This window comes from Suillus bovinus (assembly GCF_016758785.1).
Source record: "Suillus bovinus strain UH-Sbo-P2 chromosome Unknown EDB93scaffold_219, whole genome shotgun sequence".
NCBI lineage: Eukaryota > Fungi > Basidiomycota > Agaricomycetes > Boletales > Suillaceae > Suillus > Suillus bovinus.
The window spans coordinates 1-26,639 of NW_024542275.1; the positions used below are offsets into that span (position 1 = coordinate 1).

General features: G+C 46.3%; 9 protein-coding genes across 9 annotated transcripts; 6 read left to right on the forward strand and 3 right to left on the reverse strand.

The window, feature by feature from the left end:
* Nucleotides 1-3,676: 3,676 nt before the first annotated feature.
* Nucleotides 3,677-4,398, forward strand: EDB93DRAFT_325369 (uncharacterized protein). Its single transcript, XM_041456092.1, has one exon. It carries the CDS (start codon nucleotides 3,760-3,762, stop codon nucleotides 4,282-4,284), a length of 525 nt encoding a protein of 174 aa, XP_041300681.1. The 5' UTR covers nucleotides 3,677-3,759; the 3' UTR covers nucleotides 4,285-4,398.
* Nucleotides 4,107-5,288, forward strand: EDB93DRAFT_325364 (uncharacterized protein). The gene is made up of 2 exons (XM_041456091.1): nucleotides 4,107-4,696; nucleotides 4,752-5,288. Exons 1-2 carry the CDS (start codon nucleotides 4,320-4,322, stop codon nucleotides 5,203-5,205), a joined length of 831 nt encoding a protein of 276 aa, XP_041300682.1. The 5' UTR covers nucleotides 4,107-4,319; the 3' UTR covers nucleotides 5,206-5,288.
* Nucleotides 5,289-8,777: 3,489 nt separating this feature from the next.
* EDB93DRAFT_325476 (uncharacterized protein) lies at nucleotides 8,778-9,379 on the reverse strand. Its single transcript, XM_041456093.1, has 3 exons — nucleotides 9,258-9,379; nucleotides 9,121-9,210; nucleotides 8,778-9,064 (listed from the first exon to the last, which is right to left on the reverse strand). The coding sequence occupies exons 1-3, from the start codon at nucleotides 9,272-9,274 to the stop codon at nucleotides 8,869-8,871; spliced, it is 303 nt and encodes a 100-aa protein (XP_041300683.1). The 5' UTR covers nucleotides 9,275-9,379; the 3' UTR covers nucleotides 8,778-8,868.
* Nucleotides 9,380-9,543: 164 nt separating this feature from the next.
* On the forward strand, nucleotides 9,544-12,117 carry EDB93DRAFT_1097394 (cytochrome P450; the record flags this gene model as incomplete). Its single annotated transcript, XM_041446865.1, has 9 exons — nucleotides 9,544-10,037; nucleotides 10,082-10,236; nucleotides 10,287-10,402; nucleotides 10,448-10,673; nucleotides 10,808-11,047; nucleotides 11,184-11,338; nucleotides 11,399-11,454; nucleotides 11,612-11,755; nucleotides 12,045-12,117. 9 exons carry the CDS (start codon nucleotides 9,544-9,546, stop codon nucleotides 12,115-12,117), a joined length of 1,659 nt encoding a protein of 552 aa, XP_041300684.1.
* A 2,497-nt stretch (nucleotides 12,118-14,614) lies between these two features.
* Nucleotides 14,615-17,869, forward strand: EDB93DRAFT_1257813 (uncharacterized protein; the record flags this gene model as incomplete). The annotated part of the gene is made up of 8 exons (XM_041454108.1): nucleotides 14,615-14,762; nucleotides 14,813-14,996; nucleotides 15,043-15,430; nucleotides 15,480-15,635; nucleotides 15,683-16,089; nucleotides 16,146-16,739; nucleotides 16,790-17,145; nucleotides 17,202-17,869. The coding sequence occupies 8 exons, from the start codon at nucleotides 14,615-14,617 to the stop codon at nucleotides 17,867-17,869; spliced, it is 2,901 nt and encodes a 966-aa protein (XP_041300685.1).
* A 206-nt stretch (nucleotides 17,870-18,075) lies between these two features.
* On the forward strand, nucleotides 18,076-19,193 carry EDB93DRAFT_1257814 (uncharacterized protein; the record flags this gene model as incomplete). Its single annotated transcript, XM_041454109.1, has 4 exons — nucleotides 18,076-18,146; nucleotides 18,213-18,458; nucleotides 18,528-18,745; nucleotides 18,793-19,193. The coding sequence occupies 4 exons, from the start codon at nucleotides 18,076-18,078 to the stop codon at nucleotides 19,191-19,193; spliced, it is 936 nt and encodes a 311-aa protein (XP_041300686.1).
* Nucleotides 19,194-19,304: 111 nt separating this feature from the next.
* On the forward strand, nucleotides 19,305-20,924 carry EDB93DRAFT_1257815 (uncharacterized protein; the record flags this gene model as incomplete). Its single annotated transcript, XM_041454110.1, has 6 exons — nucleotides 19,305-19,650; nucleotides 19,704-19,921; nucleotides 19,968-20,013; nucleotides 20,063-20,158; nucleotides 20,211-20,600; nucleotides 20,659-20,924. The coding sequence occupies 6 exons, from the start codon at nucleotides 19,305-19,307 to the stop codon at nucleotides 20,922-20,924; spliced, it is 1,362 nt and encodes a 453-aa protein (XP_041300687.1).
* Nucleotides 20,925-23,661: 2,737 nt separating this feature from the next.
* On the reverse strand, nucleotides 23,662-25,367 carry EDB93DRAFT_1257817 (uncharacterized protein; the record flags this gene model as incomplete). The annotated part of the gene is made up of 6 exons (XM_041454111.1): nucleotides 23,662-24,156; nucleotides 24,221-24,349; nucleotides 24,399-24,653; nucleotides 24,712-25,026; nucleotides 25,111-25,182; nucleotides 25,239-25,367. The coding sequence occupies 6 exons, from the start codon at nucleotides 25,365-25,367 to the stop codon at nucleotides 23,662-23,664; spliced, it is 1,395 nt and encodes a 464-aa protein (XP_041300688.1).
* A 951-nt stretch (nucleotides 25,368-26,318) lies between these two features.
* Nucleotides 26,319-26,636, reverse strand: EDB93DRAFT_1097396 (uncharacterized protein; the record flags this gene model as incomplete). The annotated part of the gene is made up of 1 exon (XM_041446866.1): nucleotides 26,319-26,636. A coding segment is annotated over one exon (318 nt), but the record flags the coding sequence as incomplete, so codon positions are not given.
* Between the last annotated feature and the right edge of the window lie 3 nt (nucleotides 26,637-26,639).

Sequence of the window (26,639 nt, forward strand, 5' to 3'; positions counted from 1 at the left end):
AAGGGCCGCCATGTGCGCTACATGCACTGACAGACAGAGACGTTTTCAACGCAACAATAATAACGGCAAGGAAGGAGAAATTCATTGTTTGTTTGAACTTTGAAGTGTTATGATCTTCTGCGGAGCTTGAATAATCACTGGAGGAAGACGAGTCGTTTTTATGCTATCGCGAAAAATAATGTTATGGCAGGATTCACTTTCTCAGAATGGTTGCGCCTGACCTACGACGAGAGTTTAGCCAGAACCTATCTGCGATTATTTGCGATGAGCTGGGCTAGTGCTAACTTTTCTCCGCGGTCGCAAGGCGCGCGGTGACGTAAATTTACAGGCTACTCTACGTGAATGAATGTATTCATGATCATATTTTGCTTCACTCATTTACTTATGTAGGGAGCTGGAAGAACAGGAGTGCGCACCACTGGCACATGGGTCCTGCTGTCTTTCGTACTGCCTCCTTTTCTATTCGGCACTTCGAGCTCGACCGAACGCTTCCCTTAGCCATAGGGTCATACAACATCATTGCTCGAAACACTGGGACTTTATCGATTTTACCCCCTATGAAGTACTTGGTACTTCGGGCCCTGAACCAACTTTACAGTGACACGTCGCAAAATTCTGTGCGGTCCGCATCAAACCAAGTGGAACAAGTTCCGATAAAATTAAATGACGGAACATGATATTTTACTGATGCCTAGTGGACATTGATTTTGATTTCACAAATCAGGCCAAACGTTATGTATGCATTATGAGGACGGTGCGTGTCCGCATCGCGTCCGCCCAACCCCCCACCCCCCATGCCTCCGTGGCGCTGGCACCGGGAAGTATCGTGCTACAGAGTGTTACAGGGTCTACAAAGCAAAGCTTCGTAGCAAATTACGATTCCCTGATTTGTGTCAATTTTCAGGCCTACCTATGCCGCATGGGACCATCCATTCTGTGTTGAGGCTGCATCAAACTCAAACTCACTCGTCACGGTATTGCGTACTGCCGCGTCAATTTTTCTCGGTGGCACGTCACAACAGTATCAGATAATTTCAGGATCTCACTTGGCATAAGTTCATTGGGTGCCACAACTTAGATATGCCAATGCCATGAGCGTGGATAGCTGTGCAAATACAATATTTATGTCACACCACATTAGACTTGTATTAGACTCGATTTAGTTGTTGTTTTGGTAATTTACCGGTGACCGTCGAGTAGTCAAATCCGGGGTCTTCTGAGTAGTGCTGTCCAATTATGATTATAATACTCTGAGGAGCATCCCCGACTCCCACGTTAGTGGGAAGAGGGTTTTGTCGAATCTAAACATACAGGCACCTATACGCTGATGCGTGGGAACACAATACGTGGGATGGGAATGTTTTGGTTAAAACTGTATAGTTGATGATGACTAATGGATATCGATGCGTGCGCGATTCGGTTCACTCAGGTCGTTTGATTGTCTGACTCGTCTTTACAGGAAGAAATTTGCGTACGTCTTTTCTTTGCTCTCCGTGTGCTTGTTATAAGTGAATTGACCACCTTCGTATTCAGTTATATTTTACCATGTCCATGTTTCTCTTGAAACACCCAAGTACATGTCTTCGTGTTCTCGATGCTAAGGACTGTCCACCTCATAATGTTCTTCATGATATACAAAAATATTCTCTGTTCTACGATGCTTTATACTACCCGCAATATAACGAATCTGTGTATGCAACAGCCGAAAATTTTTCTCGTTGGTTGCAACTATCACTCGTCTCCCACTGTGACAGTTTGTGTCTCGTATGTGGTCCCTTTCGTCACTCCGTTGCTGTGGTTTTTGATCGGGTAGGTCTCTCTATCCGCGTGGATGACGTCTCGATGACTTTCACTCGTGCACATTTTGAGTCTGCTACGTACGTGCATTGTAGCGTGTTCAAGCACTCTAAGACTTATCGAGCTGCTGCTTGGCAAGGCACTTCCCTCCCAACTGCTGCCTCGTGTATTACGTCCAGGCTAAAAGACGATCCTCGATGGTTTTTCTTACCCGGATGCTTGCTATGCAGAAAATTTATCTGCTTTGTCTGCGCCTGTACTGCGAAAATCCGCGCTTCATGTTGTGAGTAAAAAATCGGATGTGCGAAACAAGGAGTGTAGCATTAACGCAATCACTTCTCATCCACTAGACGCACGAAATTTTTGAGCATGTCGGATGACATCCTCTTCGGGAGTCTCTCCACAGTTCCCGTCCCACCTGGCTGTGCAACAACGCGGGGCACTCTGCTTGCTGCCGAGTTTCATAACTTGCAGGCCAGTCACCTACTAAGACCTTGAAGATGCCATCGAAGGGTCGTGACTTATTCGACATGGATCTGGGGACTGATGAGGAGTAGACTGGAATAGACAACAGTGCTACCTTTGACCTGCGAATAGCCTGATAGTTCTACGTCTCGAATGTCATATATTGATTACTGTTTGCTGTCATTATACATCGTTGTTTCTTGGAGTCGGGGACTGGCGCTTTCCAGCGCCGCTACGATAATATAATGTATTCATAATATTACGGGCCAGCGAGCAAGAGTATTTAATCATATAGGTATTGTATTGAAATGTAATGGTAATGTAACCATATTTAATTGTATTTAATGCATGTTCATGCCCTCGAGAAAATTTACACCATTCCCAAAATCACGTTTTAACCATTCCTTCGCGATAATAGTGATCGACGCAGACTCTGCGCTCAGAGACGACCGGCTATCGGAGAGTGTATGTTTGCTGCTCGGCTGCTTCTGGCAATGAACCAGGGAGTTCGGCTATAACAGAATGAAGATCAGCAAGTGATTGGGCAAGCTGTTTTTGCTGCTCGCCCAATTGCGCCATGAAGTTGTGCTGCCCTGATAACAAGAAGTGCAAAGATATTAAATTCTGCGCTGAGCGCTGACCACGGTGGAGCGTGGGAACTACTACTGCTCCAGCTGTACAGTTTTCACCTTATCCACGTCAATCTGATTGCTCCATTCAAAGTTTAAAGATTATGATTAAATACACAGGTCATACTATAATGTAATCATACAATAATGTAATGTACTGGATTGTACGGTGTATGCAGAGCCCCTCCGCGAGCCCGTATTATAATCAAGATAATGATGAATAATAATATTATATTAAAATATAACCTGTAATGTGGACAGCACTACTTCTGAGATGTTCGGACTTTTTTTGTTTGTGCAGGGTTCGGAGAAACCGAATAACTTAAAATCTGACTCAGGTTAGTCTGTTACCTCTCTCCAATACAGTTTGCAGGGTCCAGAATGAAGCCGATATATCGTGCCAGGTATCGTAATGTACAAAATACCACAAGCGGCGAGTTCTAGCGTATAAAGACCCCGAGGAGCCTGGACTAGCACTGCGCGCCAGTGCAGCCGAAACTTTGTCTCTCAATCCTGAGCGCTTGAGCCCGGATCATGAACATTAAATTCGGCACTTTGTTCGAGCGACTTAGTATTCGTGGACATGCCTATCATGCGAGGCAAGATTGTAAACTCCCGTCTCATCGCCAGGCTTACTGCATTGGACATGCTCCACAACACCGCATATCCACATTCTCTGCGCCGAGCTGGTGGCTCAGATGATGACCTCGAGGCGCCTATGCCATCACTGGCCCTTGAGCTTGAAGTTTGAGGGTAAGCGCGCGAACACGATCCATTATGGATAGATTGATACACGCGCGGCTGCGCCCATCAAAAGGGAGAAGAATATTTGATCAGACGATCATGCTATGGCCTCGACTCCAAGTTTATGATGATCCTCTCACTTTGCGCTGTCCTCTTCGGCGTTCCGTTTGTTCGTGCTTCAGTAGTTCTACTCTCAGGTCTCAACGATACATGTATCCATCCATTCGTTTACAACAACTGGCAACCCCGCGATGCTAGAACCTTGTGGATGATTATGTCGAGCTGTGGCTTAACTTTGTTTGCGTGCACATGGACTGCCGTCCCTCCGGACATTCCGCGTATGGGTGATGGGGCACTTGTTATTGTCATTCGTCGTCTACTCCTTATGTTCATTGCGTATTTCGCCCCCGAACTCATGGCCGCTTGGGCCGCATGGCAACTCATGTGTGCTCGTCAGGTTGCCAAGGACTTCAATGATGTCTTGGGTGCGCAACGCGCTCAGCTCCACAGCGACCGTGAAGCCGTGCAGCAGAGCAGCTCGGCAGTCGTGTTACCTGATAACATCTCAAATTCAAGCGAGGGGTCAAATGCAGGTCTGTTACTCAGACTCCTCAGTCAGACCGAAATCAACGTAAAACTGATGGCTTGACAGGGTGGACAGAGACGCACGGGTTCTTCGCCGGGATGGGTGGATTCGTGCTCTACGTCAATAATAAACCATGGGCCACTCTCACACCCGATGAACTCCTCCGGTTTGTTCGCGCGGGATCTGTGCAGATGCCTATCATCACGAGGGCAGACATAGAAGACCGAAGCAAGGGTGATATACTATCCAGATGTGTCACCATTCTTCAGCTGGCGTGGTTCCTCATCCAGATCATCGCCCGTTACACACAACACCTCCCCAGCACATTACTTGAAATCGACACTCTGGCTGTAGTTTGTCTGACCATAGATACTTATGGTTTACTATGGCTGCGGAAGCCGAAGGACGTACGACGTCCCCATATTGTTCATTGGAACTCGAATGTTCCTCCACCACACGACTGCTTAGCCAACGAGTACGTTATAATCTCTATTCCTTGCAGAACTTGTTCTAATTGGCTTGTATTCTAGCAAAGGACATATTCCAATGCTCCTGTGTCTACTATCTAATCACAAAATTCGGCGGTCTAGTACCTCGGCTCAGAGTATGACTACATTCCTCGTTGGAGGTGTCAGCGGGGTGCTGTTTGCAGCGATACATGCCCTGGGCTGGAATTTTTCGTTTCCGAGCCACGCCGAGCTGGTATTGTGGCGTGTGGCTTTCGTTGGGAAGGCATGTTTATCGTTAACGATGTGGACCCTCTGGTATTTGGACGTGCAGCCATCGGAGTACAAAGGATTATCGGGCAAATTCTTATATTTTCTTTCCGCTCATTTTATGAAGATTATTGGAATTCTCGGCATGATATACGTTCTTGCACGTATTACAATAATTACACTTATTATGCTAAGCTTACGATCGCTACCTCATGGTGTATACGATATAGTAACTTGGCCCAAGGTTATTCCACATGTAGGTGTATAGTTTCATTACATCGTTGTAGCAGGGTATGATAACTTGCTTGGGTCTTCGTCGATGGCGGGTACTGAAATCGGAAGTGCAAGTAGGTCAAGTTCGCACCCAAGGTCGCCATTCCAGAACTTCCACTTACATACCACACGTTGTTCAGACGGAGTCCTATGCTGGACATCATGTATGTAAGGATCGCATAGACTCTACGCACGGACCTAGTGCCGACCATCTACGTGACTCATTGATGCGAAGAAGCATCACGCGCACGCTTCGCACCCGAGTCACGCGGACACATCCCTTTCTCATTATCTCACTATCGTCGACAACCAGCACGGCCTCAGTCCCTTTAACAATGTACCCTTTACCCTCAATTCTCTCTCTCATTACTATCAATCCGTTTTCAGCTCGTCGTTTCCGAAATATGTCAAAAACCACTACGAACTTCTCGTCATTCTATCTAAACCGAACTCTTTCATACCGCCACTCGTTCAGTCTCTCGTACTCCCTCTTTTGCTTGCACTAGTTCACCCTATCAGGTTCAACGCCACTTACTCTCTGCCTCCGTTTCACCTAATCGTTCGGTTAAAGCTATAACCGAGGACCCTTGACTGTTTCGCACACATATACAGCCCATGTACTCTCTAGACAGTAGTGAAATCGGATTATCTGACTTCCGCTCCAAAGAAGACTTTTGATGAGAAGTTTCGTTGTACCTTTCCCTAGTATCACTCTTCTGCGTTTCTCCTACCAGACGCAGTCTCGACCCATCATTCACAGTCCCCTGCTGGACCCACTAGCAGCCTTACATATACGTACAGTGGTTTCGAGGCGTGTTATTTGTTGAATTTGGGTTATGGTCTTGGTGCATCGCATCGAACTCCACTACGAGGCAGAGGCAATTTGAGGATGTGGGGACTTCTCCTATCGTTTTTGTCTTTCGAGAGGGCACTTTCATTTACATATTGTGAGTCTTCGGAATTCACTTTTGATATTCTTGAGGCAACATTATTTTGTACTGAGTGGTTCGCTTCATTCTCTACACCGGTAAACGTTCGGAGACTGAGGGAATTGGACAAATTTTGTTCAAGGACGGGATCCCACTTAAGGGAAGAATAGACGTCACTGCATCGATTCTACCAATCTAACGCAATAATTCACTCGAGTCATTATGGGATATGCTCCGACCAGCGCAGGGCGATAATTTAGCTTCAAATCAGCACTGGAAAAACCAAAAACAGAATAGTCATACGGTGGATTACTTCGATAACGAGGACGATGTTGCCTGCGTGTAGTGCTCTGTCAAACGCGCTTCCAAAACGACGCATAAACCAAGTTCCACGCAATAACGCACGCCTTAGGTCGAACGTCGGTCAATAGCGTTAACCTTGACAGGTGCTCTGTACTCCTCTTGGCCCTCCCCCAGGCCTAATTCCAAACCAAAACCCCTCTCCATCATAAGTCACATCCTCGATTTCACTCGAAAAGAACTTTGACTCACTGCACGCATGTACGGACCGATAACACAAATATGGGTATTCAACCAAACCCCGTGCGCGGCGACTAACATGCAACTGACACGTTCATAGGACAATGACCCGTGGGTTCTTCGAACGAATGGGTGGATTCATGCTCTATTTCAATGGCAAGCCACGGGCCACTCATACTATCCATGTACTTCGACAGTTTGTTCATAACATATTCGTGGACATGCCTGTTATGCGAGGCAAAAGGTAGAAGAACGAATTAAAGGTCCAGGTGCTGGACTATCAACCGTTATCACCATGCTTCAGCTTACGTGGTTCATTGTCCAGCTCATCGCCGGTTACGTTCAACCCTCCACATAACCTTGCTTAAAGTCGATACTCTGGCAAAGCTACCATAGGTCCTGGTGTTGCAGAATGCATGCAGAGTCGCTGACATCACTAAGTGTATTCGGGATAATAGTGTCCGTTCATTCTGATCTGTTTTAAAGGCTTGCCACATGTATTAAATCATGCGACGCTAGCGCTCATGCACAGGTGCATGCCTCAAGGCTGCTGACGGCGCAGGGAATCTAAATATGCGATGTCATGCGTGGTACATGTCCAATGCGGTAAGTCTGGCAATGAGACACGAGACGTACTCAGATAGTTTGATCACTGTCTAGCCATATGGAAAGCAGGGCACAGCGCTTATGGAAGCATTTTTTTTGCAATCGTTGTCTAATATCCCCTATGTTGGATAGTACGTGTGTTCGAAGCCCTGCATGAACCTGGCCTATCATGCATGAATTGATACATGCAGCTGCACCGATAAAAAAGAGAGCGGAATGAACAGTCGATATGCCCTCAATTCTACGATGACCCTCTTACTTTTCGCTGTGGATACGAATGAACAGTGAACAGTTCCATCAAAATGTGGCCGCGACAACGTCTGGATGCACTGCGCCATTGAGAGATGGAAAATGATTGCATGTGAATGCCATCCCAATCTACTCACCTCGGCAGTATAGTTGAATGACGGCTCGAAGGGGGACTCGGACACGCATGCGTAGGGAAGATATGAAAAAGGCATATTCTCCACCGAAGATGAACGTGTTGACAAGTCTGTCAAAAAAAGCTGCCCTGATGGGAAGTTGGCATGCGCCACCGCGTGCTAGCTAGATCTCCCTGTAAACAATAAATATTTTGAAAGCCACAACACTCACTTTCAAATTTTGAATTATTATCGAGGAATATGCCCACGCTCGAGCCAACTCAGTCAGTGCTCCAAAACACACCAAGGTGAGATTCGGCATGAATTTGACCTTGATGAGTTTTGAAACATTGAATAGTACACATGTGAGTTTATCCCTTATCATTCAAGTTGTTCCCTGTCCCTCATCACCAATCACATCACAGTACTACTACTGGACGCACCAAGCCACCCAACAAGTCTTTATGACATGCACTCCGTCGATGAGTACAGGGTAATAAACATATGCGTGACCGGATAGATGACGGCTTGAAATACTAAATACAAAGAATTATCGCTGGAAAGACGACAGAGAAGAGACATACGATGCTTCGCTTCCATCATATTTATTCTCCATGCAATAGTGGCCATGCGGATGTCAGATTGTGCACAAAGTGTGTGGTCCAAATGGTGTGTGGATGGGCATTTTCAAGCGAGGGATCTGCATGATCAATTAAGTGATCGACAAACAGTGGACGAACTCACGAAACTGTAATGGGTACAAGGCATCGAGCAACGCCAACTGATTGCCATGAGTTGTAGAGGGAACCAAAATGTCACGAATGCAAGACACCGCACGATAGTCGTACTGCATATCAAGACCAGAAAGCTAGTTCATTTTGAACGAGAGATGACACAAGCTGATGTACCATGTCAAGAACGAAGAGTGAGAATGTCCCAACGACTGTTGCAATCGTCCGGACGCAGCACGCTACTCGGTTCTTGAAGGGAAGTAAAGAGTGCGAGACGAATCTGGCGTTTAGGATGAGTAGACAAATCATCAAAATGGTAACCGGTCCCGAATATCGTCGTCGGTGTCATCAGCCATCCATGAACTGGGTATTATGCCACCATATGGGGTACCGCTCTAACGGACAACATTGATGTTGAGGCCGATGCAGGGCATGGATATATACGTGGCAGTGTTCCTGCGAAACACTGAATAAGAAATATTATCGCTGGTCAGGTCAAGTAAGGAAGAGACAGCAGTTTTGAAATATAGTTTATGCACGAAGTAATGAAATCGATCAACTTCGCGCGGAAACTATTCTCAGAAGAGACGTGGCAGGTCGCTTCGTTCAAGTTCTTTGCACCAGTAAATACCGCACGAATTCGGATAGATATCGTATGACAGCGGATGAACGAATGAACGTCAAGACTAGAGAGTAGGCTGTTATAAATCGAGTTCGCTAGGACAGGCAAGGTATACATCACTGAAAACTCACAGATAAGGCTGTGATCCGAGAGTCAATCAGTCCCACATGGAAGGACGCCTGTACCAACGGATGGATTGAAAGGGAAAGCCTAGATACGTCAATGCGGGTTTATATAGTGAAGAGCAATGAACGAACCAAACGCGGACAAACATCAAGGAGGATCAGGAGGTAACCGATCGCTTGCATACGGGATTAGACGACAAGCTATGAATGCAGCTGTACCAGTCGATAGCTATCCATGGAAGAGGATCCTCATAGAAATCGGATCGCTTCAGAAACGAGGCCGACATTGTCTATCCGTGGCTCAGTACTCAGGAAGTAGAACGCTCTTCCAAAACGACGCACCTCAAAACCAAGTTCGAAGCCTCTGCACGTGATAATCCATGATATAAGTTGCCTTGGATCGAACAAAAATCAGTCAATGGCGTTGACAAGCACTCTATTCCTCTTAGCCATCGTATTCTTCGCATATTCCCGCCTCACTCGTCCCCACTTCCCCCCAGGTCCAAGTCCTCTCCCAATTATAGGAAATATCCTCGACATCACTTTAAAAGAACTTTGGCTCACCGCATTCAAATGGGCACGCACATACGGACCCGTAACACACATCCGCATATTCAACCAATCCCTCGTATTCCTCAACACCCCAAAAGCAGTATTCGACCTTTTAGATAAACGCGGGTCAATCTATAGCGATAAACCGCACCTCATCATGGCTGGTGAGCTCTGTGGCTGCAAGAACATGGCAGCCTTCACTCCTTATGGCGACCGTGCGAGGAGACAGAGGAAGCTTATGCAAAAAGCTTTTGGGCCTGCTGTAATTCCCAGGTATCACGGCTTGATGGAGATGGAGAGCAGACCTTTTTTGTCTAGGTTGGTTAGTAGTCCCCTTCAGTTTCAAGAGCACATCAGAAGGTTCGTCTCCTTTTCTGTCAACGACATAGTCTCATATACACCAGATACGCAGGCGGACTCACCCTCCTCGTCGTATACGGCCACCAAGTAAAATCAAACGACGACCCCTTCCTAAGCCTCGCAGAAGAATGCGTGGACATCCTCGCGAACCACATCGCAAGCGGAGGTGGGATATGGCCCGTTGATATCTTTCCAGCCCGTCAGTCTCCCTTTCTCTTTTCTTTTTTAAACTCACCTTTCCCATCCTAGTCAAACACCTCCCTATGTGGTTCCCCGGCGCATCCTTCAAGCGTAACGCCCAAATATGGAAAGCAAAAATGGAAGAATTCGTAGACCGTCCATACGAATTCGTGAAAAACGAAATCGTATGCCCTTCCTTCTTTCCCTTTCACAAACTAACATCCATACAGAGAAAAGGAACCGCCAATCCCTCTTTCGTATCCACCCTCCTCGAACCTCCCAAACTCTCTTCTTCCTTGGATGCATTCTTCGAGTCCACCATCCCCACCGATGACGAGACATGCCCAAGCGACTGCGACTCTTCCTTTTCATCCGACAATACAAACGCAGCCAAAGACACCATTACATACGACCACGATCATGAGATCCGATGGACAGCTAATTCCATGTATTCGGGTACGTCCGTCCCGTCCCCCATGTTGCACATTCACGTTCACGTCATACTGACCTTCACCACTCTATAATCTCACCACTGAACACGACACCACTCACATGGAAAACCCACTCACCCGGAATACCACGCCAAAAAGCCAGCATCGATACAACTATCACAACTCTCTCCCATTTCATCCTCGCTATGGTTCAGCACCCCCATGTACTCCGACGCGCCCAAGCAGAGCTCGATGAAGTCCTTGGATCGAGGGGAGATGGTGCGAGATCGAGCCAATCAGTAGCAAAAAGGTTACCAACATTCGAAGATCGCGCAAAACTTCCGTACTGCGATGCGGTCTTCACGGAGACGCTTAGATGGGGTGTGCCTGTCCCGCTTAGTGAGTACTCCGTATCATGTTGGGTGTATTTATGGCTGATTAGCATTTTCTTTCGCCTCTCTACTCCCCTATCGCCTTCGTCCTATCCATCCGTCGCATCACATCACCTACCCATAACGTCACGCACGCACGCCAGGCCTCCCACACAGACTAACACAAACCGACACCTACGAAGGCATGCACATCCCACAAGGATCTCTCGTATTCGGGAATATATGGGCCATCATGCGTGATCCTGCGTTGTATCAAGATCCGGAGGTGTTTGAGCCTGAGAGGTGGTTGGCGGATGGGGTCATGGGTGAGATGGGGAAGGAAATGGATGTAGATGTGAATGTGGTTGGGGGCGGAGAGGAGGAGGCTGGGAAGGAAAGAGATCCGAGAGCGTTTGTTTTTGGATTTGGAAGGCGGTGAGTAAATTTTTGAGGTGTGACGTGGTGTTCCGTGTTTGGGGTTTCTTGGCATGTTATCATCTTGGCATCTCGTCATCATCTCGTTCCCTCCGTTTCCTCACTTCCTATCGTCCCATCCACCTCCAAACCAAAACTGATCGAAATCACATAACAGCCGCTGCCCAGGAACCCATCTCGTCGAGTCTTCGATATGGCTCTTAATAACCAGCATGCTCGCCACGCTCGATATACGCAAAGCGAGGGATGAGAGGGGAGTGGAGATCGAGCCTGTTGTCAAGTTTGAAAATGCTGTTTTCAGGTGGGTTGTTCGTTTTTCGTTCTCGTCTTCATTTTGGGCGCGGGGTAGGTTTCTTATTGCCTTGCGAGTAGGAGAATTTGGTTCATTGCGTGTGCACGCCTGTGCTTTGAGTTGCCACGATTTGAGGATGCGGTTTTTGTGCTTTCGTATATATATTATGGACCATACGTTTTCGCTATACTACCCTTCTTACCTTTCAATTCCTTTTTCTCCCTCCTTCCTTCCACCTCCTTCACACCTCGTTCCAACATCCACCAAACAAGCGCTAATCGTTTTCGTCTTCCTACAGAATCCCAAGCCCGTTCGTGTGCGATATACGTCCTAGGAGCGAAGAGGCGCTGAGGTTGATTATGGAGGAGTAGCTTGGTGTGCGTGCTGATTACCATTGTGCGTGTTCGGCCCGGGTCTTGTTTGGCTGATTGTGATCGTGCTGGTTGTGTCGATTGTGACCGTGCCTGACTCCGTCCTGTATCGATGAGGTGGACCACGCGTGTTCTTACTAGGGCCTGGAGCCTCGTAAACTGAAAAAAAAAGTATATATACCAACATGTGGCAGTGTACAGTGCTGCGGCCTTGAGCTTTCACTGCCATGGCATAATAACCTTTACATGTTCCAAAGAATCCGGAATTGATGTTGAAAATGATATCATACAGGTCAAATGCGATGACAGCAGGACATCGAGTCTTTCTGCCACAAATCGAGCTCACTGAAACCCACTTATTCTGTGCTACTCTTCCTCTTCAATGCCCGGGAGGCAATTGGTGTGCATTATTCGTGCATTTAGGCCCTGATCTCATTGCGTCTCACTAATCTGTAGCTGGCACTCCCGTGTAGAGATCTCACAAATACATCGAGCCTGCGAAGCATGTTCATCGACCACAGTCACGATCAGAATCGACAAATCAGACAAGTTGCTTGGACTGAATCATGCGTCTATCAAGGGTGGTGTCTAATGAGAAAATTGATCAAGTTGCTGATGATAGACTTCTTAACGAGGACAGGACGACACCTCTCCAATGTTGCCTGATGAAAAGCCTGTTAACAATGCACACGTGGTGTCCTTGACCTCGTCATGCTCAGGAGCTGGCAGTTTTTGAAGGGGATAAATGCCTTGCAGACGAGAGCAGCGCATGTAAACAAGGATATTTTGTCATCGAAAAGACTTACCTGCACTTGGATAAACCTCTAACATCTTACAGGAGCTTTAAAACACTTGGAGGCTTTGTGGAGCCTGGTTTGTCTCAATTTGGGCCGCCTTTGCTCGACCTTCATACAACGTGGTACAACAACGATGTCTACCCAGTGAGAGTCAGTGGGTGGACTCGCCAGACTTTCGAGAATTCTGGTATTTTGGTCAATTGAGGCTTTTTGACAATCCTATGGAATCAACACACTGGTTGGATCGGAATGCCGCTTGCCCACATCAGGAACACAAGCATCAAGATCTGTACGGTACCTTAGGGCTGCCATCGTATCGCTAGACCAGCTTGAGGGTAAACACTTAAGCTAGAAGCGCTAAATAGCGCAGGCCGTGACCTCGCACATGTACTTCGACAGCAGGTCTGCGCTACAAGCAAACAAGCGAAGTAGACACATAGTTATGTTTTCCAGCTCCAGAAGTAAATGGATTGAAGCAAAGTCTGTTCATTGACATGAGAGTAGCTGTGGGACTACGTTATCGTGGGCCCTACTTTCAAATAAAGGTTTGAACATACGACGCCGTGACAGTTTTGCTGGGCAGTACTAGGCGAGAACCATTACTCCAGTTTCTCGCGAGGTGACCGGAATGGATAGGTTCTGCCTAAAATATGAAAATATCATTCTTTGCGAGTATAAGAGCAGGCCATATTCCTACCGTCAACCTCACCCCAAAAAGATTTTTGAAGCACATCAGTAGTTCATACCACTTCGCATAAACAATGCGTTTCACCTTCCCGACCGTTATTGTTGTACTGACAACATTTATAACGTTTGTCGCCACGTGTCAGCCAGAGGGAGAGTCTTGCGTCACATCTGCTGACTGCTGCTTGACAAGCGGCCTCCAGGAGATGACCTGCGTTAAAGCTGTAAGTAGGAGCAGTTTGCTTTGCATCACTTTCACTTTATAACTCACCCTTTGGGCCTCGTTACATCAGTGGGATGGTAGCCATACATGCATAGTGTAGGGGGAAGAAAGGAATTGGCCTTGTGGCAATTGGTAGAATGGCAGATTCTGCCATATTACAGTGTGTTGCATATGACATTGCAGTGCGAGTTTTTCAAAATTCGGCCTCGCCGCCTTTACCGGCATTTATATACCTAACTAGGTCATGAGTCATGACATGTCACTCTAGCTCACCTCAACCTCACTACTATATAACCTAATAAGGATGTCGTAGGGGGGGGCTATGCCATGCTAATTAGCATCGGTTTTCCTATTTCTCACACCCCACCAGTACCACTGCGAATAAAGGCCTAATTCCCTTTCCCAGAACAGAACTCACGTGAGTAGACCATAGCGCCTCCTTCAGGAAACCCCGTGTTATGTCATATTTGCCGCTCGCTGTCTAATGGTTGTTGCTCGCTGTTGTCAACGACGAGCAAAGCTAAGTCCTTCATTTGTTCACCGTTTTTCTTACTTCTTTTTTTATTCTAGGTCTATTTAACAACGCGCATACATTCCAAACGATAGTCAGGGCTGATATGTGCTTGTCGTTGTCCTATGCGGTGAGTCCAACATGCACGTGACTTTGTTGATCTGACTCTGTGACTAAGACTTCCTCGGCAGATGCCATCAAACACGCCCCTTCAGTGCTCACTGTTGCTGCCATGGCTGGCAGCAGCGTGGCTTAGCTTTCTCCTTCTCCCTACGCCATACGATGCCTGCCTCTAAAACCACTCGCTCTGTGCGTTTAGTTGTCGGTTCCACAAGATCTACCGCGAAGCTCAAGTCCAGGGTTCTGTCACAGACCCAGCAGGTTGAGGATCGACGACACAGGCAGGAACGATACAATGCTAATATTGCAGGTATGTTTTACTGTCTATGCTATGTTTCGTATTGACGACACTGGCTATAGGACTAAGTACCGAATCCCAAACACTGCTCGCAGACATGCAACATGAAGCTGTAGACAGCACGACCGCAGGCATCGTTGATGCTATGGATGCTATGGACCACGACTTTCAGTGGGAAACGGTTCCAGACGACCTCCGAGATAACGAGACCTTTATGCTCGCTGTGCGAGACATTGTCGGTAGCCAGTAAGTACTATTTTATTTAATTTTGTGATACTTAAATCTTATGCAGGTGGCGCATATACAAAGATAGCCGTGGATGGCGGCAACGTCTCGTCCGCCTTCACGCAAATTGGTCGCCACTGGTCAATGCGCTCACTTCAGGGTACCTCACATGGAAGTATTCATCACCTCCCCCTCCAAGTGAACCTAGCCCTTATGATTTCTCGATTGACGTTATCAATATATATACTCTTGCTACTAGCGCTTATATTCACAGTTCACCCACCATTGAAACCCCTGCAGAAGCCCTAATCTTAAATGGTTATTTGGGTGCTACACCTCATTCTCCAACCATTGCCATCTCCTTGTCAACACTTGAGCTTTACAGGCGCCTGCGCCTGCGCAAACCTTCACTCAGTGTCGAGGCATTCACCAAGGTGCTTTGCGACCTCTATCACGTATGTACTTTTGACTTTTCATTAGCATTGTACTTGACACTGAACTTAGTGGCCTTATCGCCGGAGGTATCGTACGGCGCTTGCTGATGCCTTCGATGTTTACCTTGCAATTCACCGCAACATCGATGCTCAGGTGTTGAAGACCCTTGGGCGTGATTCCGAAAACTGGCAAGTGCTCAATGCATGTCCACCATGCACATACGAGGTATGTAATGCAAGGCACTGGTATGAATATTTTAACGTAATTTTTAGCTGAAGGATGAGCCGGAACTTATCTTCCGACGAATGATAGTGTTTGATGGAAACAATTCGTTGTCACGCATGGCACCACTGGGAGGTCGCCAAGTCGGCGATACACGTTTATTCAAGAGTGACTACTACCTCAAGCGTGACTATATTGACACATTTGCATTACAATCAAACACGCTGCCGTCAGATGATGAGAACGTCGACCCCACTTCTCAAACGCACACTGGGGAGAGCCCTGGACCTTTGAACACGTCACTAGCTGCATCAGCATGCACAGATAATTGGAAAGCTGCTGCAGCCGATGCGAAGAAGAAGTCGTGGGGGATATTTGAAGAGACAGGAATCTTTGCAAGTGCTTGTTGTCACGGTCTGATACTTTGGATTGGTGATATGATTCGCAGTGGGGAGCTGTATGTTGATGAATCTACCTATTTTCTACATAAATACTGATGGTCTATGTATTTAGTTTCAAGTACCCCCTTGCCATCATTGGCAAAGCCCTCGAGACTCTTGGATCACGTCTTCTGGTCGGATACGATGTCGGCTGCAAGCTTGCTATCACTATCGCCTCTAGCTCGCTGGCGCAGAGGTTCAACGAAGCTGAATATTGTATGTGTGTTGATGCATTCCATGGGTATACCCACAGTTATCTCTGCCAAGACAAGAACCACCCAAACGTCATCAAGGGCATGGGAATTGAAGATCTCGCCACTATGGAGCGTATTTTTAGCTCATCCAATCAACTCGCTTCTGTCACTCGTTACGCCTCAGCATACAACCGTCGTGTGTCTATTGATTGCTTCTTCAAACAGTGGGATGAAGACAAGTACCTCAACCTTGGCAATATGTTGTATCAAAACTATGTTCAAGCACGTCAGACTATCGAAGAACAGGGATCTGCTATCCAGGAAGCTAAAATCTCACTTGACATTTCAGACGACGATCTCAAGACATGGTCTACAGAACAATCGCAGTACCTTGCAACATCAGGTCAGGAGGCCGAGTGGGATGTTCATGCCATTGCATATGTTGAACTTATTCAGAAACTCAGGGAAGCGAGGTACATATCACATCGTGTTATTTTTTTTCGTAACCTTATGACACCTTCAGAGCAACGTCAGAGACTGCTTCCGCGATGTTCCTAAATGCCACACCAATGAATTACGAGTTCATTATACCGACGAGCACTAGCACCCCCTCTCCCTATTCTGTGAACCTCTCCCAGACTCGAAAACTTGAGACGCGACGCCGACAAGCCTCACAACGCTATGACACAATACTACAAGACATTGTCGAACTCGAACTGAAGATGGGTATAACCCGACGATGGGAACCAGCTGATCCTGAATACCTAGAGACCCTGAAATATATGTCACAGCGTGAATATCATCGTGCGCTTGACAATCTTCAGCGGCTCGTGGTACTTCGGCTGTTTGAACTTCACAAACTCAATATCTCTCAAACCGGTAAGCATTTCTATCATCATGAACAACTTTTTGTGCTGATTGCCATTGTTCTGAAGGTTATCGGATGCGCACCCACATTGCTAAGTCCTTGCAAACTCGTTGCAAGGCCATTCAGACTGCTGTGAAGTCCTATGATACAGCTGCCCTTGCCCTCGAGCCACCAGCGCCTACGCTGGACTGGTCCAAAGTTTCACATTATAATTTTCTCGAAGAGTTTGCTCTCTTGCGCGAGACACGCCAAGACATTCGCAGCAGACGCTGGGCTGAACCAGCAGTGCGCGAGGTCATGAAGCAGAGCCTTCGCATCGAGCGTGCCCATGAAGAAATTCAGCGTTGTTATGTGGAAAGTCGTCGACTGCACACTGCTATTGTTGATGAAGAAGCACACTTCACCCGGGTCATTTTGGAGGCCAAAAGTACCAGTGATCCTGTATGCGGGGCACTCGAGGAATTCTGTCGACGCCGGCGGCGCATCAATGCTCACATACTTGCTCGTTTACAGGACTTATATTCACTTCCTGGCTTTGCTGGCTTGACGACACCAGGTGTCATGAAGAACTCTCCAGACAATGTTGAAACCATTGCGGACTTGCAGTCATTGGTGATTTCGGAGCACCAGAGTGTTGAAGCTGATGAGAATGATGATTGCGGAGGACTCGAGGAGGATGATACTATTGCTGGTGAAGTCGGCGGTCTACTCAATTACATATCAGAATTACCGTAGCAATCTTTGTACATTTTTGCACCATACATACATCCACCAAGTGTGTTTCCTCGAGCTCATGGACTCAAGTTGTGTTGTTTTCGACTTATCTGCCAAATGAATAATAATTCAGTGTCACTTCGGATTTAGTAATGTGATGTTGTGTGCACACTGCATTCCGATCTCCAACTGCACTACCACACTACAAGTCTCTCTCTCTGTCAACTATGTCTATGTCTTTTTCAAAGCTTATTGTAGTTGTTATTGGTGGCGCATCTCCTGGAATCAAGGAAACATGGTGAGTTTCAGTTTCTTAAACAATCATTCTCTGAATCTCATCATAATCATGTTTGAACTTTGAAAGGCCATTCATTGCAGCCGGTCGCGACATGCTTCCCTTCCCACTCGCCATACAGTGCTTCTCACAGGATCAAGCGGATAGGATCATGAAACTGCAGATTGGTACCATCAAGTTCATCGAGCGGAATTCACCTAGAACTATCTTCGAAACCTTGGCTACTTTAAAGGAGGACATCGCAGGCATTTTTCCCAACCACGAAGAGTTTTACAGCATTGTCTATGGACGGAAAGTTGGAATATTTCTGGATAGGTATGTACTGTCCTAACTATCATACTTGTGCGCACTGCCGCACCACACTCATGCGCTCCAATGTTACAGACCAACAGCTATGGCACAGGTCAACGGCCTTGAAATCCGGAAGTTCCAAAAATTCAAAACACTGATTGAAGCTCTCCGCTTCATGATATTCAAGGGCGACATTTGTGATGACGACTCTCAGCTAGATTCGACTTCTTTCAGTTGCAATACCAATTCTCTTGTGACGATACATCAATCATCCGCTTCTCAAAGGCAGCACAGAGTACCTCAGCCTGCAGGTATGTTCTTTTTTCATTCATATTACTCCCTCTGATCATTTCACAAGGTTTTCAGCAGCTTGCGGCTCGATTCGAGCAGCTTCAAGTCACATCCCCCTCCCCCTACCAGTCTGCTGGTAGTCCATCACCGTCACCGCCCATTGCCCTCCACTATACTAGGTCGCTTTCTGGAATAACAGGGACTGTTTTCATTGGAGAATCCCACAATTTCGACTTAGACTCACCTCCCGCTGGTGTCCTTGGTATTGCGGCTGAAAAGTACCTCTTTGCACATGGCTACCAAGCATCAGCCATCTGGAGCATCATCCATGCTTTTAGGGAAGCAAATTCGTCTCAAGATTTTACTCACTATCCGTGCGCTAGAGGAATGCCTCTGTTGGAGGCCGAATATCTTTTCGAGTTGATTTCAGGACGTGATGTCTATCTACCCGATGGCGTCACCATCTAGACAACGTTACCGATGCTTTTACTGTGCCTTTAACGTCATTTACAATGTACACTAACAAGTTTTTTTTTGCTTGCATTCCCACGTTCGTTTGTGCTGTCATGATTGTCAACAATGCCTGATGTTGCTCGACACCAGCGTTATATCAAGGTCACAAAGTCTAGTTCAAGGACACTGTGGCGCCACCGTATCAAACGCAAAGCGCGTCTCCGCACAGAGGCCGAGAAGAAGGCACTTGCTGAGAAACGCAACACTCAGAAATGCGCATATAAGGATGCCCTTGCAGACTGTCAGGATATGGTCATGCAGGAGGCCATCAAATTGCACGAACAGTTTCCTCACAGGACAGTTGAATATCACTTCGAAGCAATTTTACAGCGAACGCACACCAAGCAAAAGAGCCGAAAAGCAACCCGTTGGAACGCGTTTCTCCGTTCCGAGGTCAAGGCAATGAATGCAGGTCAGTGATGTTTAAAAGTACATCCCTCAAATTTTCTAATGTATTTTTTACAGCGCGAGCACCTGATGAATCACGTGTGAAGGCTACCCAGGTCGGGCATGATATTGCTGAGAAATGGAATGCTATGTCACAGCAAGAGAAGATTGACGCAACTGAAGGCCTCATGGAAGACTTAGAAGACCATCGCAACAACAAGGCTTTGGCAAGTCACAATGTCCCCATCAATGCCTTTCACGATATTCGCGCTACTTTGGATTCTGTAACACAAACCGTACGTAGAAGCGGTGATTTTTGACATGCCCTTATATTGTATACAGCTTGCTACTCTCTGCAAGGACCGGGTGTCATACTGCCCTCATCACTGTTCGGGGTGACCTTGACCATTATAATCGTCCTTATGTATACCTTTCAGATGATCAAGTCGGCGACTTCTTCCAGCTTGCTCTCAAAGAGACACCCTCCAACTTTGCAACACGTCTTGAAGGCTACTGTACATCTGGTGTCACCGGTATGAATTTTTTATTATTATTAGCCACATGTTGTGATTCGTGCTTCTACAGGTGTCGTTTCTAACTACAAACAGAGTTTCCTTCAACTCAAGAGCAACACTTCGGCACTTATCCTGCAAAAGCTTCGTGAGGCAGCTCAGGTACCTATCTCCAGGATGTACTATGTCAACTTCGATGAGAATATTACCGCGCCATATGGTGTGGTTCTCGACAACTGGCCACTGAAAAAATTTGCAAGTCCCGGGGACATAGGCTCGATGGTGGAGGTCAAGATTGTATACAACGCATTTAGGACAGGCGCGACAAAATTTCGCAAACTGACAGCTGCTGAGTGGGAAGATTGGGACGAGACCAGATTCAATAATGCTATGGGGCGCGGTTCAGAAGATGCCACAAATGAAGACAGGAATACACCAGCGGCAGATGAGAGTAGTATCAATGGTGCGTGTTGGATTCTTAAGTCGTGATATCAGACAATGCTAACAACAACCTTTTCTAGCAAACATTGATCCATTTCTCTTGTCAATCTCACAGCCAGTGCACACCGAGTCACAGTCTGTACCTACAACAGAAGAGTCTGCACCCATTCGAGGGAAGCGACGCCGCGAGCAAGCAGAGAGTGGCGCAATTTCAGGTATTACAGGTATGGGAGGGAATGAGGTATTCGTTGCTAAGAAACAGCGCAAGACGCGCTCTGATAAGGGGAAGAAACGAGGGCCCAAACAGCATGCTAATCAGTCCACGGAGCCTGCAGTTTCAAGTTAAGGATGCTGGTACTGTATTTCATGGTAGTAATAATACATCGGGAATACATGGATCTTGCATCGAGAACACGAGACAGTAGGAGCGCAGCACCCTCAGCGCTTGAGTGCCGGCTGAGATGTAGACCTGCGCAATGCAAAGCTATGTAGGTACGAGCAAGCGCAACACCCTCAGCGCTTGAGTGCTGGCTGAGATGTATTTGACCTGCGGAATGCAAAGCTATGTAAGTACGAGCTTGTGATGATCTGATGGATCTTTGATGATACATGTAAGACATACCTGAATATTGCACTGTCCATAGCGTCCATAGTACCAACGATGCCTGCGGTCGTGCTGTCTACAGCTTCATGTTGCATGTCTGCGAGCAGTGTTTGGGATTCGGTACTTAGTCCTATAGCCAGTGTCGTCAATACGAAACATAGCATAGACAGTAAAACATACCTGCAATATTAGCATTGTATCGTTCCTGCCTGTGTCGTCGATCCTCAACCTGCTGGGTCTGTGACAGAACCCTGGACTTGAGCTTCGCGGTAGATCTTGTGGAACCGACAACTAAACGCACAGAGCGAGTGGTTTTAGAGGCAGGCATCGTATGGCGTAGGGAGAAGGAGAAAGCTAAGCCACGCTGCTGCCAGCCATGGCAGCAACAGTGAGCACTGAAGGGGCGTGTTTGATGGCATCTGCCGAGGAAGTCTTAGTCACAGAGTCAGATCAACAAAGTCACGTGCATGTTGGACTCACCGCATAGGACAACGACAAGCACATATCAGCCCTGACTATCGTTTGGAATGTATGCGCGTTGTTAAATAGACCTAGAATAAAAAAAGAAGTAAGAAAAACGGTGAACAAATGAAGGACTTAGCTTTGCTCGTCGTTGACAACAGCGAGCAACAACCATTAGACAGCGAGCGGCAAATATGACATAACACGGGGTTTCCTGAAGGAGGCGCTATGGTCTACTCACGTGAGTTCTGTTCTGGGAAAGGGAATTAGGCCTTTATTCGCGGTGGTACTGGTGGGGTGTGAAAAATAGGAAAACCGATGCTAATTAGCATGGCATAGCCCCCCCCTACGACATCCTTATTAGGTTATATAGTAGTGAGGTTGAGGTGCTCTAGCTGGGGCCTGCCGCTTGACGAAACAAAACCTCAATCATGCCAGGACCGTTCACTAGCCAGGAAATGCGCCAGAATATTGTATTCTGGCGGTTTGAACAGCACAGGACAGCTCTTGAAATATCTCTGCTTGCTCGATGCTCGGAGAAGACAGTATACAGTGTTCTTCGCTTGTACCGAGACTACATCAGGAAAACCCTCCGATGCAAACCTAGAATAAGTATGCTAAATTTCAGAAAAATTGGAAAAATTAGACAAGTTATACCAAGTAACGATAAATCATGCAAAGTAGCACAAAATAAAACAATCTTTGCAAGACATATAGGCTAATTAGTACATCACCTGTGTCGGAACTTTTTTTACGGCATTATAATCCATGGCCTAACGACACGGGCCCATTATAATACATCACAATCCAACAGTCAGCATTTTAATGCTCATCAAAATGATGATATAATGGGCATATTAATAGACATTTTAACGTAGTCTGAATGTGCATTTCAATGGTATCCACTGAGTATTAATGAGCATTTTTATGAAGTCTGATTGCACATTTTAATGGTACCCACTGAGTATTAATGCACATTTTAACAAAGTTTAAATGTGCATTTCCAGGTCACCAACCAAGTCTTAATGCTATAATGATCATTCTGATAAAGGTGATGATGAACATATCAATTGTCAGATCAAGTTGATACGAATACTAATATACATTGTGGTACACATAATGAAAAAAGAAATAATGTCCCTGGTCCCATCCTTCTTGCCTTTGTCTGTTGCTGACGTGGCAGACCAACGGCAGCAGAAGGTATTGAAGCAGCGGAAGGTGTCGAAGCAGCAGTGGGAAGTGGTGCTCTACATGATGATAGGGTGCTCTGGGTTGTTGCGTAGTGTGAGTACTGGTGGGTCAAGATGAGCTAGCAGCTTTCTTCTGTCTAGTGCAATAATTTCCCTGTGTGACAAGGAGTCAGCGATAAAGAACTACAAAAGAGAAAAACACACAGGTGCTGTGCATAGGATCTTGACTTCTTGCTACTGGATGTTGGATCCATCTCATCTGTGTAGTAGTTCAGAGATGAAAAGAGAGGTTGGGATCGGCAACCTAGAGAAATAGTTCATGGAATGTTGTCTGAATTAGTGAAACCTTCCATGAACCGAAGAGTCTATGTGGTCTCACCTGGAGGTAGCATCCCAGAAGAAAGGGTGCCAGTGATTACTAGAACAATGTTTAAAACAAAGCCCAGGTTGAAATTAGTTGGCGGTGATTACCATCGCCATTTCTGACAATGAAATGAGCATAATAATAAGGAGCGAGATAGAAGAACGAGTGTGAAGAGTAGTATGTCCATGGAATGATATCGACCAGACCTTCGAAGCAGCAACGAAATGGTTCATAGAATGTTATCAGCTGCATCACCTGGAGGAATGGTCCACAGAATGTCATCAACCAGACCTTCAAGGTGGCGACCTAGAGAAATGGTTCATGGAATGTTATGAGAACAAGGAGCCGTGATGGAAGAACAAGTTTAAAGAGTACTGTATTATATAAGCACAGACCGATCAAACAAGTGTGTCCTGACACTAGGCAAATGATGACATTTGAGCACGGATAATAACTATGAAGGCTAAGTAGTTGCAGTGTGACGTGAGGAGCGACAAATAGTTGTGGAATCATTGACCGTCAATGACTTTTTCTTCCTGCCCCTGGACACTTTTGCTTGAGATTCGGGAATACCAAGCCCTGCACCACTGGCAGTAGTGGCTGCAGTGGAATGATGTGTGTCTTTGGTTGCTGGCAAGTTAACATATTCCAATTCTTTGTCACTCTGGTTCAAGTCTGAATCATCTGAATAACTGGCATCCAGCGCAGCCATGATGTGATTGAGTGACTTGGTGATGTGCTCTACAGTGCATGAAGTGTCGTCAGATGGTTGTGTCTTTACTGTACCATCAAATACATATCCATTGATTTTCTTGACGACAGATTTGATGCGCTGATGCGCACACTTAAGGATGAAAATCTTCTTGACAGTCTTAAAGATTGAATGATATGAGATCGAGGAAATAGTGCCAACACCATCGCCTGAAAATTCCTGGTCTGGTGATAGGATGAATATGATCTACAGAACAACATGATGGGTATCAGCTCTGAATCAGTGTACATCTAGAGGACTGAAAACCTACTGATGTGACACCAAAAGCAATCAGGCCAGGAGTGCAGCTTGTGAGTTGCCATATCTTGGCATAGGAAGGTGGTCCACCGCGCGCTTTGGGATACAATGACATCTTCCCACATATTGCAACCTTGATAACCTTCAAAACAAAATGAGCATCCAGTCTGTTGTCAACAAGTAAACCTCACCTTCACGATGACTATCCAGTTTTGGAAGATCTTCTTCTCATTCACAACATGGTCAGGGTAAAGTATTGGTGCCTTGAAGATATCATATGCTTGGCCCTTGCCTGCTTCCCATCCAATCAAGTCCATGACCTGTGGGAGGGAATTACGGTCGTATTTGGAGACAAAAAACTTGTTGGGCATGTTGAAGATGCCACCTGCGACAGAACACAGGCTGTTGAGAAATGAACAGCGAGCTTGTTGCATTCCACTTCCAAACTAATCGAAGTTTTAGTTATGTTCATATCAATGGCTTGAGGAAGAAAAGGCTACACACCTGGTTGAAGAAATGATTTGTTCGCATCCGAGCATGCAACGTGTAGTCGATGGATGTGTAAAGTTCAGTGATGAGTGCGGCCTTTTCTGTAGACTTCTTTGCATAATGAGCCGGACTTGAGAAGTCAACTGGAGGGTCAGGACAGTCTGTTTGGAAAATGACTTTGTCTGGGAGAAACATCTCCATAATTAACGCATACTTCTTAGCCAAGCCCAAAATAACCTTGTCGACACCACTGGTCTTCGATGAGTCAGGAGTCGTACCAGAGATTGCAGTGGATTCAGATGCAGATGGTGTCACAGATGTTGCAGATGCCTATTGCGACACTGATGGTACCCTATTAGATGATGATGCTTGAGGGCGCTTGCATGAATGTTTTAGTTGTTGCGCAGCAAGAACATTGTTGCTCTCGTTCAGAGACATGTTCCGCTGCTGGAGCTGCCCATGTTGAAGCTGAAGATATTTAATATACTAGTAGATCAATGAGTATGTTGGAATATATGGTATGAACAAAAGGAAGGGCGTACCTCTTGGTAGTGCACAATAGAAGCACCACTGCTCGGTGGAGCCACAGGATGACATTGGGTGCCTTCATCTGCCGAGTCTGAGCCTGAATCAAGCCTGAAGGATGTTGAATTTGAATCAGAGTCAGACATTGACGGCAGAATGGGAAGAAAGTGTTTGATCAGCTAGATCAAGTCCTGAGAGTGGGCGTTGGGTCAAAGTCATCTCACAATCGATGCCATTTTATGCAGCTGCGAAGTCTGAATCTGAATTGAGTGTCATAAGGCAGTGGCTCTTTTCATCTTCATTAGTACTAACCGAAGCGAAAACAACTCAGAGTGACCTCAATATCATCATACACATGGTTTGATATCAGTGCTTATTAGCTCATTGAAAGTCGTTGAGGCCATGAGGCTGTTACCCAACAAGTAAGTGAGTTTGAATGGCAATTTAAATGCGGCAAAGATGTACATAATCATGGCAGCATTGCACAGCTCGATGTGTGATAATACATGTTGCAAGTCTACATATTAACACGCAGACGGATCAAGTATTACAATGTGAAGGGTAGATTCAGGTCACTTACGTCTGTAAAACGGTGGATGTTGACAAGCGGTTTCTAAACAATTATCAACCATAGCACCCCAACAGATACGCTCCCGATTATAGTATGCAACCGAGCACCACCAATCAGCCTTGCTCTTGATGTACCATAGGATAATGTTCTCAATCGCAGTTTGCTTTCCAACAACACCACACCTCTGAGAGATGCTGGAGAATTGTTTTCGACTTGTTTTGCTTGAAGGACTCGGGCATCATGTCGAGAATGTTGTGCATGACAGCTGCATGAGAGGGGAGCTGAGTGCCAGGACGAATGAAGGGAGTATGAATTTGGTGGATGTGTCGTTGGAGATATGGGAGAGGGGAGCTGAGTGCTGGGATGAATGAAGGGAGTACAGATTTGGTGGATGCATTGTTGGAGATATGGGAGAAGTATCATACAGGTTATTGAACATCTGTAGAGGGCCGACATCAATAAAAGCTTGTTGCAGATGAAGGATGAGGGGACCAGGACATACCAATGATACTGAGGATGGCCTGCCTCACAATGGTTGAGCTTGGAGGGCCTTGATTTGAAGAAATATGTCATTGTCCACAGTGTGGATGACGAAGTAATCGCCAGGCATTTCAGGATCGCTTGCGAGAGCAACTCCACGAATGATTGACCAGACGGAAATGATTTCAGAGGATAAGCGAGGTTTGGCCTGCACACGCCATAGTCCAAGGTCGTTGTCTCGCCTTTGACGACTACTGGGGATACTGACATCATAAGGATGAATTAGCACAAGAGGGAAATCAGTGCCGCCAATCAAGCAGCTGAACATATACACTAAGTGAGTGAAAAACAGCTTGTCTGCAGTGTT